The 16,755-nt window shown below is 39.7% G+C and overlaps 1 protein-coding gene across 2 annotated transcripts in view; it reads left to right on the forward strand.

Annotated features, from left to right (window-relative positions):
- The window catches only part of RELN (reelin), a 268,404-nt gene that overhangs the window by 132,107 nt on the left and 119,542 nt on the right, over positions 1-16,755 (forward strand). For both annotated transcript variants that reach the window (XM_056516168.1, XM_056516160.1), the window contains exons 9-10: positions 7,723-7,819; positions 10,758-10,998. In XM_056516168.1, the coding sequence (XP_056372143.1) occupies positions 7,723-7,819; positions 10,758-10,998 (338 nt within the window). The remainder of the gene's footprint in view (positions 1-7,722; positions 7,820-10,757; positions 10,999-16,755) is intronic.

A 16,755-nucleotide genomic window follows, 5' to 3' on the forward strand; every position in this document is an offset into this window, starting at 1 on the left:
TTTCTTTCCTATACATTTGGGAAAACTTGAGAATTTAGTACAACATAATTCAATACCAAAGTTGGTGTCGCTCACCATTCTGCATTTCTTCTGCTTGCTTCATTTTCCGTTTCCCCACAATAAAACAATGTTGTTTATTTTTTTATTAGCTACCCAAATTGTCATTTGCTATTGCCTGTCATGAAACCTACTAATTTCTCTTTCCTGGTGGAAAAGCTCTTTGTGTTGATGCATAGGTTATACCTTACATCTAATGTGAAAGAATAAGACAATAAGTAATATCAAATACTCTTCACATAGCATGTGGAAATATTAGGTGGTGTTTATTGATTTCACTGGGTTTTACAAGAGGGGCTGCCTAGGTAATACCTAGATTGAAACCAGGATTTAAAGTTGATGCTGTACTTGAAAGACATTTTAATGGCCTTGGGGCAAAATGATTTGTGTTGTTTTGGCTAGCCCAAGGTTACAATGAAATATTGTCTTTATTACTTCTGTACCAGGGCTTCTCAGCCACTGTTGGGAATTAAAATGTGAGTGCTAAAGATTTACTACATGGAGAAAAGCAGAAAAGATAAAGAGCCTGAGGATTCAGATCCAGGGCAGGTGGCTGTGCCATCACCTCACAGTCAAACCTGGGCCATTATGGAATTGGTCATTGCAAATAATAGATGCTGGATTACAGACTCATCTTAATCCTGCTCATATCATTGTATGAGGATAACACTTTTGTATGATTAAAAAGGTCAATTTTTGAATTAAACAACAAAGCATCTGTATTTCCTGGGGTGGGGGGGAACTGAGAACCCCCAGCTCATCAAAACAGTCCTGGCTGTTCCTCCAGTGGGTGAGGGACTGAAAAGTAAAAGCAGATAAAAATAGAGAAGCCCATCAGGAATTGCAAAGACTAATTTTTACCAAGCTAAAAATTATCTAATTATTAGATAATTACTGCACTAATTATTATCTACCTGTATTACATTTAAAGGCAGGCAATCAGTTTTACTGGGTTTCAGAAAAGAGACACCTCAGTGCAGAATTGGTATGAGAAAAATAATTTCCCAGATTTTCTTGGTGTCACAGAATTTCACTAAAACAGCCAAAGAAAGGACTTTGATATCTGTACATTCAAGATAACTGCTTTTACATATCAATTCTTGGGACCAATGTGTGTTTTTTACTGCCTCTCTAGACTTGACTGGCTGTAGGGATCTCAATAAAAGTTCATGTATTTTCCAGCAGTATTTTAATACCTTTACCAGCACCTTATTGTGCTCATTGTCTTGATTATAGACCTTCACAGTTGACTCTGGCTGCTCAGCACAGCTACACAAAGCATCTCTTTCTATTTACTGGTATGTGTTAGTGCACTACTGAGCTCCCTTCACATGGTATCATTTTCATTTTGCACAGCTTCATTGAGAGGCTGCCCTTCCCCTTAGAGAATCTCCACATACTTTGACATTAACTATTTAATGGCAATAATGCTGAAGTGTAGAATGTGGGTACCCCAGCAGAAAATGCTTCCTGAACACAAGGGTTACTATTTTGTCAGACATCCAAGAGCAACTGCAAGTATTTTGGGAGCATTAATGATGCTTTTATTTCAGCAGCTACAATTCCTGGGTGTCCATTTCAGCCAGGTCTGAGCAGATTTGCTCACTTTGCCTTCAGCAAGGTGTTTTGTTATATGATATTGGTGCACTTAAGAGTGTGGTTAAAATTAGAATCATGCAATTATTTATTTGGCAACAGAGTTATTACCCAAGCACAGACCTGCTGGCTGTATCTCAGAAAGAGACACTGCAAATAGCTTTACATCAGAATAAGTTGGACACTGTCATGAGGAAAAGACAGCTTTCTGCTTGGCTTATTTTTCTGTCCTTAATGTTCTCAGCACAAAAAGCAATATGAATTGTGATCTGAGCTTGTTCATTAGAAGAGAACAAATTTGTGTGAGCGCAGGAAGCACATCAGAACTCTGAATATAAATAGAATATGAGGAAGTTGAACTAGATAAGTATTTCCTCAGACTTCTCATCTACAGGAAATTAGCTGCATTAATTCATGAAAAGTACATTTGCTGTTATTGGGAATCCTGGCAGGAGGTGGATGGGAAGGGACCCGTGGGTGATCACCTGCTCATGCTCCAAGCAGGATCACACCCTGGGCAAGGACAGCCTGCTCAGAGCCCCATCCTCCTGGAGCTTAGCCTCAGATTAGTGTTTAGGACTTCATTAATGAAATCCTAATTATTCTCCTCATCTTTTACAGTTTTACAGTGGTGGCTTTTAGCCAGTTTGTCAACCCTTTAATTTTATTTAGATGTGAATAACTACACAGCATTTCCAGAATGCCAGTGGAACAAAAATTAGCTGCTCTCAGAAACTTGCAGAAAATAAATTGCTTAGACTTTATATTATAAAATTCATAATTCTCACTAATGCTAAAGTAGATCTGATTTTATGAAAAGCAAACACCGTTGGCATTTTTTTTCTAGTGCCAGATATTTATTTCAGATTATTTGTCAGGACACATACAAGAGTACAGACAAGTCAAAATCCTTTTCCCACAAGGGAAAGAAAATCAGCCAGCAATAAAAATATTTTTTCCACTAACAGATAGACTATGATTACAAAGTAGAATGCAGTTCTTACAGTTTTTAATTTGAATATTTTTTACACCAAAAATACCTCTTTGTACTCTGATTTCACTCCATAAATAAGGAAGAGCTGTTTAAAAATCTAAAGATCCAAAATGTCATAATTAAAAATCACATTTGTAACTAAATTCAAAGTTGGGACTTCAAAGAAAAATCAAAATGCTCTTGTGACCTTCTCTTGAGAAAGTTTTAAGAAGCAGAATGTAATAAAAATTGCATTGCATATTTTTGTGCCAGTGCATGTCATATATCCAGCACTAAATATTCTGTATTTAAAAAAATGGTTAAAACCATCTTCTTCTTGATCAAAAGCCAATATAAACATACACCTAAAAAATACCAGAACCCATGGATCATTCATTATACCAAACTGTATGGTTCATTACTTTGGAAAAAGCTATTAGCAAGCCAGCCAGATTTGACCAGTAGTAATTTATATTATCCAGTTTGGCTTTATTCAAGTAATATCACAAAATTATAATCCTTAGCAAACACTAATCATTATTCATCCCATTAAAAAAATTAATAAAAATAATCTTGTAGCATTAGATAAAAGGGATTCTTCCCAGTGCCCTTTTGTTTTTCAGACTGCATTCAGGACACAATTTGAAGCCTTCTGCACAATTTTTGTGTGGATCTTTCTTGTGCAGTCCCCATTAGACTCATTCTCCTTAGAGCCAGCATTAGAGATCTCATCTGCTGATCCACAGAAGCACTTGCAGGAACTATCAAGAGCTTGTCAAGAGGCAGAGGACGTCACACTCTGTAAGGAGCAAAATATTGCTTCCCTTGCAGATGGCACCCAGTTTTATCTCAGCAAAACACCAGCTTCTGATCAATGTTGTTAAGAAATCTCAGAGACCAACAGCTGTAAGACGTGGGTTTCTGTAAAGCTGACACAGTTGGAGGCAAAGCCACAGTGAGAATTAATTTTGCCTGCCATTGTCAGCCTGGATACAAATAACTGAATACCTGGATACCAACAGCTGATATGTGGTGCCTTCCTAACATCTCTCCTGAAATACTGTGCTCTTAGTACTGATACCTGCCTGGCATTTAAAAAATAAGATAGGTAAAATATTCACCAGTACTTTAGATGGCCAAAATCAGCTTACATAAAATTAAAGACAAAAAAAAAAAAAAAAAATTACTGTTTCAGGTGGGCATGCTAAGAGTGGTCAGTGCTGGTCAGGCTGTGAGTTACCTATCCTGTGAAACAAGCAGCAAAACAATTGAGAAACATACTTTTGTTTCACTTTTCTATCTTTCCTGTTTAGCTAAGCAGAATTAACAAAACATTTGTCAGGAGATGTTTAGCAATGCCATACTCTGCCAGTCAAAACCCTCTCCTATTAGCATCAGTGCCTGGACTCCACTTAGAGAAAATTTTCTTTTATTGAAATTTGGCTTCAGAAAAAATCCAAATATGTAATGCACCAGCCAAATAAATTAGTGTTACAGAATATTCAGTATATGGAAATGGCTGGGTTTTATAACAGAAGCTGCTCATAATTTTTGATAACAGACAAAATTGCTGTCTGAGCTTCAAATGTCTCATTTAAAATTAAATCCATGGAGGTTGTCTCTACTCTAGCTTTTCTCTGAAAGTTTTGAAAGTCTGTAAACATCAGACAAAAGTCTATCAAAAGGAGTAAAATAACTCCAAAGGGAAAAAGTACTTTGTTCCTGAAACACAAGGACAGGCTTGCCTTGTATATATGTAAAGAAAAAATCTGGCTTTTCCTGATCAGAGGCTGGGTTGGGGTGCCCCCTGCTCCCAATAAATAATTACACATGCAAGCCCTTAGTATTGAAAGTATAATCCTGACTCTTAGCCAGATTTATCCAGCGATAACCTCGCCAAGGCAGCAATCTTGCTGTGACATACTCATCTTAAGAAATAAACAGTATTTTTTCTCTTATGCAGAAGCTTACTAACCCAGACTTGTTTACAGGAATCATCATGCAGGTATTGCTACCCATTTTCAGGGCTAATTCAAATCCTGGGCTTTCCTGATTTAAAGCAAACTGAATCTAATCTCATTCAAAAGGTTTTATGTACAACTTTTCCTTCAGAGAACAGGAAGGTGTGAATATTTATGGCATGATATCCTGCCCCTGCTTCTCTGCTTGGAGCTGACAAACTGTTTATTGCCATTTCTGGGAGCAGTGGGAAGGACACCTCTCTCCTGAGCTGAACTGGCCCCCTTTCCTGTGATGCTTTAGTTCTGCTCACATATTTGTTCAGAAAGTCAGAATGTAGCTTTGCTGGTCAAGGAAGAGGCAAACATCCAAAAAGCAGATCTCTATTTTAAATAATCCTAGTTTAGGATTTCTGAAATAACAGTGATATGGACTAACAGCCATATTATTGCATAATATTGAAAATTATATTTAAAGGCAGTGACTTGCAAGACCATCTCAGTAAACCCTATCCTGTAGTACAATTGCATATTCACGCTTCTCCCTTTTCTTGGGGAGAAATTCTTAATGCAAACTAGGATGGTATTAGTTTTGTAAGAGAGTCAAGTACCAGGTCAATACTTTTTAATTGATTTTGTCAGTTTGAGTTTTGCAGAATTAGATAGGTACATGAAAAATAATCCTACTATCTTATGATTTTGAGTCAAGAACATACAAAAAGAGGGTTTAAACACCGATAAAAACACATTTGTCATTATAGCCAGTAATTGCTGCTTGAAGACATTCGTCTCCCCCTTTATTTTTTTTTTCCCCCACTGCTCTTTTTTCAGTATCAGAAGTGAAATATCATACCTACCTTGCAAAGCCATTTCTGAGTGGCCCCATTTCTTTTAAGCAACAGCTTTGATCTTCATTGCATGGTTGAGGGTGTTCAGACCTAACAGACAACATTTTTCATGTTGATTGTGCAGCAAATCTGGCCTTTTCCCCTTTTTAAGCAGCATATCTTGACCTAGCTTTTTTTTAAGAGCACTGTATCAAAAGTTGATTGTAACACTAACTGGGATGGCACATGTTATAAAGTCTATATTGCTGATTATTTTTACTGTTTATGTTCTTTTAATTTCTGTCTGACATAAAACTCAGTATGTTGCTGTTTTACCTCACAGCCTCTGACTGGCCAAAGACATCAAACTGGCTGTAGTTCCCTGATTTTTGAACTGAATTCCTCTAAAATAAAATGAACAAATGTGATTAAGGGTTGGAACTCCTAAATTCCACAGAAGTAGGAAGTGACAGCAGATGTCACTCAGTAAAGCAGACCATCTCAGCAGATGGGCAAATATGAAACGCAGAGGCTTTTCCTGACATCATTTGCTTTTAATATGATAGAAATAAAGTGCCTTGTCAGTAAAATATAACCAGACAGTTGCTTTGTAGTCATTTTGGATACATGGCTGGTAATTCAAAGTCCTGCTGCCTTTGCAATATTAATTATTCTGTGCCTCTTTACAGCAAGAATACGTGTCAGACCAGCTGAACATGCCACATGCAGCTGCAGTGGCTCAGAAGTATCTGTTACTCTATTTGCAATTTAACATTAGTGAAGGATACAGGAAAACTTTGTGGATCCTTTCCAGGAATCTAGTCGATGTATCAGACAAAATTATAGACACAGGACTTCATCCCATGTTTTGGAGTGGTTTTCCCCCTGTAGAGGTATGTGATGTGTGTCTCAGAGTAGAAAAGCAGCTCTGTAGGGCTGGAGCTGTGAATATGAACTGCCTCAGGGGAGCTGGGGCTGCAAGCTTTGTGCTTAAAGACATATGTTCCCATTAAAATGTGCAAGTTGTTCTCTTCTACAAGTGGTTAACACCTTTTTAATCAGGCCGTTTATTTCTTTTACAAAAAGAAGCGCCCCGGGTTGGAAAATGATAGTATTTTATTGTCAGTAGTGTGTATATGCATTTACACATGTATTACAATATGTATTTACATGACTTTCAGTGTGATGGAACATATCTGAGACACACATAAACACAGCATATCACTTGTGGCACATACAATACATACTCATAGGGTGAGCAAAGCTGTGCTGCTCACTCAGTAGTACCTGATGCCATCAGAGATGCTGCTTAATTGAGAACTGCTTCTCTTAAACATGGAAAGTACATGATATCTGCTGCTTTGAATCTCACATGCTTATGAAATTTGGGTCTTTGGAGCACAGGCTGGGATGTGTCTGTTTCACTGAGCATTGAATTTTCTGAGATGGAAGAATTATCTGGTGTCTGAGGAAAAATAGTATTTTTAGTGTGTTTAATTACAACTCAGGTTGTTTATCATGTTTTCTGGGATGAATTTCTCAATTCTGTTTTCGGGTTATTTTGACTGCCCCATGTATTAATTGTTAGGCTCATCTTTTGTGACAGCACCCAGAAGGCACCCTTTTATAAATCAAAAGTAAATATATCACCCTACCTTGCAGGGGTGCCATAAGGCTTAATTAGTTCATTTTTGTAAAGTGTTCTGAGATTCCCAGATCAGCATCAAGTGTTTGTTATTAATTATAGGATCTAGGGTGTATATTGGATGATTTCTTAATTTAATTTCCTTCAGGCAACCTTAAAATAACTAATTTTGCAACATCTTTGTTCTTTTAAATTCCTAAATCACATTTGCTCTTGGCTCTAGTAATTCTGTATATATTTTCCTCTCACTTACTGTATTTTTATTTCTAGACTTTTTTATTTGTACAATAATATGAAAGTCTTCTACTGTGAATTCTGCTATGTGGATTATTCTCTAACAAGAAGGTTTTGTTTAAACATTAGATGGTGGGTTTTTTCCTGCAGTTGGGGGTGTTAAGTAATTTACTTGGCTTCCCCTGGGAAATTTGCAGAGATTACATGGCACTGCTGTGATTTATCATTTCTACTTTATTTCTGACTCATAAAGCATGCATTATTTTGTGTTTACTTTCAGCAACAGATCACAGGAAATTTCATCATCAATCAAAGCATTTTAAAATGGGGAGAAGTGATAAGGTGACAAAGGCACAGTCAGCAACTGTGCTCGTTGGAGAATCATTTGTGCTTCATTGTGTCCTAACACTTCTCATTTTATCACTTTCCCAGGATCGGGTTCGTGTCGCTTTAGTTACTCAGATCCCAGCATCACGGTGTCCTACAGTAAGAACAGCTCTGCAGATTGGACTCAGCTGGAGAAAATTAGGTTTGTTACAGCTTTTTAATAATTTTCATGTTTTCCAGCTGAGCAGGTGGTGTTTAAACTTGGCTCTTTGAAAACTTGGGTTTTTTTGCTAACTTTTCAGTTCTCCTTGTTCATACAAAGGATGAGGGGTGAAATTCCTGGCTAATTGCAGATCTGCCACCAGCTTTGGCAAATCACAAATTTATCCATTGAGTACGTGGGAAGTGAGGAAGAGAATCACTTCAAACTTAAAATGCAACTCCAATTACCAGCCGGTTCAAGTGCCTGAAAAAACAAAACTCGGATGACTTTTTGCATTTTAGCACCGTTTTTAATGTCAGCAAGGGCCATATTTTATAATGTTTCAAGTTTCTACTTTGGTAAAGTAAAATGTTCAATAAAAACATTTTATAGTTTGATATGAACACTTGGCTCTTGTAATACACACTCTTGTAATAACAAGATTATGGCAAATAGTGCCTTGCTTTTAAACCAACTGGTGTACATGAGAACACAAAGGATTATGAATAGAAAATTTAAATCTTTTCATCGCAATATCCACATCTTTAAAGAGAGAGCCAGTGTCAGAGATGGATTTTTCTAAGAGAACATGTTTTATAAAGTAATAATAGGAAAGACATTTTGTGCAACGGTATAAAAACATAATTATACAACTGAGGAAGAAAAAGCTGTTATTTATATGTAATGTGCTCATAGCATCTCAGTGTGCCTTCCTGCTTAACCTGTGTCAGTGCTATACAAGTAACTTGCTTGAGCCTATTTTCAGTCCATTGAGGCAATTTGCAGAGCAAAAGGGTATTTAATTTCTGATGAATAATCAAAACTCTACCTGCAACCTTGTGTATTTCAGTATCTCATCTTCCAACTCCTTGTGGGAGTGGGACTAAAATTTCATTGGAAAAACATAAATTATGTTCAATTTTAGTAAAACTATTGGTGCTAATTCTTATCTCAGAAAAATATAAAGTGAGACTAATTCATTGCAGGCACTGAAGTTGCCTCAGAGTAACCACACAATACATTCTATTTTTCTCACATTGATGCAAAATTACACACCTAGCCCGCAACAGCTCAGCTGCTCTCATAGCTCTGCAAGCCAGGAAACTTAAGAGTTGTGAGGATGCAAACACAAGCCCTTGAGACCAAATTTTTTTGAAGTTAATGTGCATGCAGTTTGACCTCTCTTTCCTCAGCTTTGATGCTGGAGCCAGCAGTAGAAAATAGGTCAATAGAGCAATGTCGTGCGAAGTGGAGAGGATGAATTATGGAAGGATGCTCGTTCCTCACTGAGCTGCAGCGCTCATTCAAATGGGCCTCAGCAGATTTCACAGCACTCCAGGCAGCTCCAGGGAGCAGTGGGAGAGCTGGGGAGGATGGGACAGGAGGGCTGCTGTGAAGGGGAGGCTGTATTCTGTCGGTGGATGTCACTCTGGGCTCTGGGGAAGGCGAATGCTGTGCGTGGGCACTGCAGGGTGACAGACACTGCTCAGCAAGGGCAGGGCCATTTGTGGGGGCACATCCTGGCTGTGAATTTGGGACAAATCCAGTTGCTTTTTGGCATTTTGCTTTGCTTTCTAAAGAGAAATTCCTCTATTTTTTACTATAAAAGGAAGCTATTGGCTCTCTTTTTCCCTAAAAGCTCTGGATTGTCTCTGACAAACTATTCACCCTTCAAAGCATCACTACCAAGGCAAATAGATCACTGACTAGCTGACATCTTGCAGACCTCAGTTTTGTAACTCCTTGCAGCCTGAGGTTTGAACACAGCTGATTCACTTGCTGGGTGGTTGTTGATGTTTAGGCTCACCCAGCAGCCAAACCCCACACAGACACTCTCTCATTCCTCCATCAGTGGGACTGGGGAGAGAGCTGGAGTAGTAAAAGCCAGAGAACTTGTGGTTTCAGATAAAGGCACTTTAATAAGAAAAGCAGAAGCTGTGCAGACCAGCAAAACAAAACAAGGAGTTATTTCACTGCTTCCCATGGGCAGGCAGGACTTCAGCCATCTCCAGGAGAGCAGGGCCCATCACATGTGATGGTGACTTGGGGGACAAACACCATCACCCCAAACATCCCCCAAAACATCATCACCCCAAACATCCCCCCTCTCTCCTTCTTCCCCCACTCTATTCACTGAGCATGGTGCCAGTGGTCTGGAATATCCCTTTGGTCAGTGGAGGTCACCTCCTCTCACCCTTCCATGGATCCCATCCATTCTTCAGGCTGAACCTCAACCCTTTCACTGCTCTCTGAAGAAGAACTCAAGGCCCTAATCATTGCCTAATAGTAATGCTCCAGGTCTGACTCTCCACCCCTCATTCTCCATTCTCAGCAGCAAGAGAGGACAAAGGGATTGTTTCTTCTGCATTGTTCTTGAAACAGAACATGAAAAAAAAGACAACCTGGCCCTCCACATCCACAGAATTACCCTGACATCAGAGGTGTGGGATTGCAGGAACATATTTGTTGGAGAAAATTCCTAGCTTTTTTCTCCAACCATTCTGCCCCATTCAACTCTTAAGAGATCAAGACATCAGAAGTCAGCAGATTCCTTTGATAGAGCAAAAATCAGATGTTGTGAGATGTTTTTGTAACGAGCTTCCTTAACATTTCCTTTTGGCCATACCTGCAAAACACCTGACAATTCCCAGTCACCCTCTGTGACCAGCACTGAGCATGGTCCTGCTCTGTCCTCCTGCTCTCCAAACACCTGCACTGATCTGTTGTTTGTTGCCTTAGCTTGCACTCTCTTTGAAGCCAGGCTGCCTGTGTGAACTCCCTGGCACAGGGCAGGTGTTTTCTGATCTCCACAGACGCTTTATCAGCATTCAAGGCATGTCAGCACAACCATGTCACACCTAGTAAATGTGTTAATTGAGGGAAAAGTGTTCCTGACTGTGGCTTAAAATTGGTCTAATTCCCTATCATTGTTTTTCAGTGCCCCTTCCAACGTCAGCACAATCATCCACATCTTGTACCTTCCTGAAGATGCTAAAGGGGAGAATGTCCATTTTCAGTGGAAACAGGATTATGTTCATGCTGGTGATGTGTATGAAGCCTGTTGGGCATTGGACAACGTCCTGATCATAAATGCTGCTCACAGAAAAGTTGTGCTAGAAGATAACCTGGATCCTGTGGATACTGGCAACTGGCTTTTCTTTCCTGGGGCCACAGTTAAGGTTAGTCTGATTTTCCATGACTTAATGTTATTATTACTCTTGTGAGTAGAAGAAGACAGTAACATCTAACTAAACTGTGATCACAAGAGTGTTCAGGCAACTCCATCTGCTTCAAGCATTGGGCTCTTTTTAGCTTTGTTTTCACCCTTTCTCTATCCCTTTGGGGCTCTCTATGCAACTTTTCTGCCATGATGAAAACCAAGACCATAGCAGCTTATACTGTCATGTCAAAGATCATGTAACAGAAAATGGAAAACAGCTTCCTTTCAGCAAAACAATGTATTATTTTTGAAACAAATTCAAGTTGTTCTGTTAGATGTTAGATTTTTTAAATACCTACATTTTAACTTGGTCATGTTCAGCTGCAGCTACTCACTTCACAAATCATCACCAAAAAATAAGGTTTCCCACTTTTTCTGTCTGTGAATATCCCATCTCCATTGCAGCATGCATTCAGATAATGGCTGCTCCTTAGGATTCTCTTTTTCAGTATGATCCTGTTTTGATATGTGAGATACAGTAAGACCAAGATCCATTCTACCTTGAGAAAAACTCTAAGGAGACCAGCAAGATCTCTGTGCACAGAATACCTTCACATGCAGAGTTATTCAATATTGAGAAAACAGCTGGATTCTTGCTGTCTGTTTCAAAGCAGCCAGAAGTTCCACAGCTGATGACTTTCTGGTTTCATCCTATTTTCATTCACAAAAGCAGTTTTGATGTCAGGGTTCATTTATGGTACTGTTAATGGTTTTGGCAATTGCACAGGAAACAGATGTCGAACACTGAGGGCAGTCAAGAGTTTGGTTTTGGCCTCATCCTTTTCCCACAGAACCTGATACAAATGGCTTCAAATTAATAGTTTAAGAAATAAATATTCCCACTAATCTACTAATCATACTGCCATCTTACTAACTTTTTTTTTCTTTTTTACTTCAGCCAGCTCATTTAAACTACATTGCCAAAGTTTTTATAAGAGATTTTAGAATCAAATAATGCCATGCGTATTTAATGAATATTATGTGATTGGTTAACACTTCTTGTTTTGTCAGTCTTATCTCTGGATTTTGAAATCCAGCCCACATATGTGAAGGTGTGAAAGAAAAGCAAGGATTAATGCACCACAAGCACTTTTACTTTTTTCAGTTGTCCAAGCCTAAACACTACTTGCTCTTTCTGCAACATGTAGAAACAGCATCTAAACTTTAGCAAATAAGCCTCTTTTTTGTTGCTGGTTTTTTTGGGTTTTTTTTGTTTGGTTGTGGGGGTTATTTTGAGATTTGTTTAGTTAAACTCATCTAGTTTGTGCCAATACACATCTGGGTATTTATGAAAGATAAAGGACCTAAAACTGAAGATCACTGAGAGTTTCTAGACAGAAATCCCATAAAGTCCAAGCTTTGTATGTGACATGAGTGAGGTTTCACCAACCTGCCATTCCTCCAATCTCATCTTCTGTTTTAGGTACAAGAGGAAGGTGCAAATGCCTGTTTCCAGCTGACCTCTGAGTGTGTGTAGCCACTTACACCAGGCTGAGGCTGTGTGCAAGACTGTGGTGTAGGCACACTGGGTTAAGGCTGTGTGTGAGGCAAGCCTTTAACTCTTCATGGGACCCTGCAGTGTGTCTTTATTGTCACCAGAACACTCCTTCACTCATTTCATTTTTAGTTCTTGCTGCAGTCTTCCTCAGATTTTCAGGAACAATCTTGCCAAATATAATTTGAACAGATTTTGCAATGTGAATTTCATGTTATGTCAAAAGTAAGACTATAAATTGGGTCAAGATTTACATCAGATCAGCATAAAACCTGTCGTAGCATTCTAACACCAAGAACAACTTTTGACGATTTTTTTTTTTTTTTTTGCTTTTCATGTTTAGAATATTATATTAAATTTTACAAAATCTTTTATTATTTTCTTCTAAATTTACCTTTAATCTCAGTTCATCACAAACATCATATTTTTAATAAGTAGAAAGGTAAGAATCCTTGTAGATTGTGCTAATGACATTAAATATGGCATAGAGGAAGGCTACAGGAGATTTTTCTATCATAGTCAAAGTCATTGGCATACAGAATAATATTTTAGAAACCCTAAGAGTGTTACAGGGGCAGCTTCCATCACAGATAATTCTAGCTCCTTTTTTTCTTGAAGTCTTTTTGCTTCCCAGACAAGAAGGATTTACTAAATAATCCTGATCTTTGTTCACAAAGTCTTTATAGCAATTTAAGTTTTTTCTTTACATTTTTACTAGGGGATCAGCAAACTGTGGTCTCATAACTGTCTGCAGCTTCCTCACAAGGGGAGCAGAGGGGCAGGAACTGATCTCCTCTCTGGTGACAGGGGTAAGGTCAGAGGGAATGACATGAAGCTGTGTCAGGGGAGATGTAGGCTGGCTGTGAGGAAAGGGTTCCTCCCCCAGAAGGTGGCTGGGCACTGGAGCTCCCCAGGGCAGTGGTCACAGCACCAGCCTGGCAGAGTTCAAGATGCATTTGGACAATGCTCACAGGCACAGAGTGTAATCCTTGGGATGCCTAATCCTGGGAAGGCCAAAGGCTGGACTTTGATAATCTCAGTGAGTGTCTTCCAACTCAGGATATTCTATGATTCTATGAAGTTTCATTGCTGTATCATACTTTTATAACTCTCACCTATGTGCTAAAAGCTCCCATACTCATCATCACGATGCTGAACTTCATCCCAATCTCACAAGACCGTTTCTCTGATACCCAAGCCTGTTTGTGCCATACAAGCTCAATTCATATCCTCCTATCCTCTCTCAATTTATATTTTAGAAAAACTAGCCTTAAGAATATTTCTTGAGGATCTAACGTGTAAGATTAGGCCATTAGACCACTCTCTGTCCTTGACAGCAAATAACAGCAGAGTTTGCATCCACCTAGGCAGGTGCTCTCCTCCCAGAGGAGTGGAGTCATCCTTGCTGCCTGCTGAGTCCCTGGCTCATCTTTGAGGATGCATCCCTAGAAGATAACACCACTGGAGTGGGCAGTGAGAATATTACTGGGAAATTTGTGTCAATGTGTTCACTCCAGTTAGTTGGGTTTGGATGCTGTGCTCTCAATAAACTCTGTGGGAACTTTCCTGTGCCCAGCTTGGGAAGCAGTTTCTCCTCCTCTCCCAGTCTGCTCAAGCTTGGCCCAGGGATTTCCTCACATTTCTTGTTGCCCTCAGCAGCAGTTGCTACTTGTTTGAAAGCACATGGCTGGTTGCAGACGCAGCTGGACCTGGCTGCTGAAAGAGGATGCAAGCTGAGAGATAAGCCATTGAGTTTGTGCATTTTGGTTCCAAAGAATACAGCAAAAGGCAAGAGAGACGCTGTTAGCAAGGCCAAGCAACCCTTAGGAGATTAATTGGATCCACTGGAACGTGTTTATCTGTGTTGGACTGTGTGGGAGGGTGTTGAACAGGATAAATTCCTGACTGGGTTTCAATATTTCCAGTGACAGCTCTGAGCATGAGCATGGTCTCACAACTGAGCATGGTTAGGATGTTGCTCTGGTGGTTGAGACTGCTGAAATGCATGGAAGAATGCTGTGCTTTGTCACTAATGCTCCTTGGTTCTCTACTCCTGTGGAATAAAAAAGTGATTTCAGCTTTCATTGGGCACTTCATATATATTTTATATTTGACCAGAAATTGCTAAGCTTTGAGATACATTTGCAAGTTCTTTTGTTTTCTCTGATTGCCCTAGTCCAAAATTGGTTGTGCAAGCTCCAACACTAATTTTGAGAAGTGAGACAACCTCGGTAGTCTTAGAGTTCATGTTTCTGCCATGCTTTGGTTACACAAAAGTAACATTGAGACCAAACCTCCTGTTTCTGGAATTTTTCCACAGTGGGAAAGAGCAGCATGCATCATTAGAGACAGCAGAATGACAATGTATTTGGTCGTGGTGTGTTAACCCAGTGACACTTACCATCTTTGAGAGGAGTCAAGTTACAGAATTGTGTCTCACAGTAGTTGCAGCCACTCTTCATTTGGGGGCTGGAGGCTGCCAGTCAGCTGTACAGCTTGGTTTGTTTGGTCTGCAGGGTTTGGGGACTCCACCTGAGGCTGTTGATGCTGAGTTCTGTGAGTCAGCCTGGCATGGAATGGGCAATGGGGGCATCTGTGTGCCAGCCTCACTGAGCAGGCTGGGTTTGGGACTAGGGAATGGTAACTGTTCTATATTATTTACTACTGTGGGCATGACCAATGCACCCTGAAAATATTCAGTCTCAGTATCCTGATTCAGTAAGCCCTTCAAATAACAGGTCATCACCATTCAGCTCGTTTTCATTTCCCAGATATGCATGCCAGTGTAGCAGAAGAGAAAGTTGCATGAGAAAAGAGTGGGAGAACTAAACACTCACAGTCAGAAAAATATGCTGAAAATATGTGTAAAGCATTGTGACCTTTAGCCACACCCTGAGCAGAGCAGGCTGTGCACATCCTAGATCTGCAAGTCCTTCCTGAACCTGCATTGTTGTGTGTTGCTGAGCAGAGAAGACATGCACACAGGCCTGGGAATTTGGCAAAAAGAAAGGCTGATTAAGCTATTTGATCCTTCCTTGTTCCAGAGTAGATTTCCAAATGTCTGAATACTCTGTTAATTAATGGAATGGCTTTGGATAGTCTTCTTCTAAAACAAATATCCCGATCCATATATATATATTCTGGGTTTGTTTGTGTTAAAATAAACAAGAAATTTTTTTCCTTTTCTTTTGCTTTTAATTCTTGCTTTAAAAAGTATTCAGGTATCCATTTTCTGAATCAGTTTGAATGTACTTGTTTGAAGGAGGAGAGGTGATATTCTATGCATGCCAGTGTAAAAATCGTAGACTAAAATTGCTATGACCTTATATTGGTCAAAATTACAAAGATATCGATTCTTCTGACAAGATTCCTGTGTTTTTTTATAAGATATAACAAGGCATTATTTGGCCTGTGGGCCAAACCCAGCCCTCTTAGCCAGCTGCTTTGGCCCTCAGGAGCCCTTATCCACCACATCTTCCTGGGAAGAGATGGGCAGACTTCTGCTGCACCTCATCTGAGAGACATTCCTGCTTCTCTGTGGGTAGAAGGAGGGGTGTCAGAGGGGAGGAGAGTTGAAGAGAGCAGTGCAGGGTGCACAAAACCTGTCGACTGGCTCCCTTTAGATTGTGGCCATTCTGAGCTGTGCCCATGAAAAGGCATTTGTATATCCATAGGGCTGGATCTATCCCATAAATTGAATTGCTCTTGCTTGCTTGGCTTCTTTTTGTTTGGTTGGTTTTGGTTTGGTTTTTTTGGTTTGAGTTTTTTTTTTTCCTAATAATCACACTTGTAATTAAAATAATAATACTTAGATACAATGCCTAGGAGTTCATTAGAACTGACAGGTGGTTGGCTGTAGTGCTGTGAGTCATTTGGGCAGCTGAGAATTGATGTTGGGCAGCAATGCTGAACCCACACCTTTCTCCATGCCAGTTCCCCATGGCTTGGAAGGGTTGGGAGGGATGGCAGGGAGCCAGATTAGCTCTGAGCTGGCGTCAAAGCACAGGGGGTCTTTCCTGCCTCCTAGAAAGAAAGAATTTGATCTTCACAGGTCACTGTGAGATGCACATCAATAAAAACAGCATGAATTGACCCATTAGATGCCGAAGAGTAGAAACTACTTTTATTGATTCTTTCTCACTCTGGTTTTACAGTGGTGTAAGTGCACACCACTGCTTTCAGAAGAGCAGATAATGCTCAGGGCAGAGGGCTCCAAACATC

Source organism: Oenanthe melanoleuca, chromosome 1A (genome assembly GCF_029582105.1).
Source record: "Oenanthe melanoleuca isolate GR-GAL-2019-014 chromosome 1A, OMel1.0, whole genome shotgun sequence".
In the NCBI taxonomy this organism is placed as follows: Eukaryota; Metazoa; Chordata; class Aves; order Passeriformes; family Muscicapidae; genus Oenanthe; species Oenanthe melanoleuca.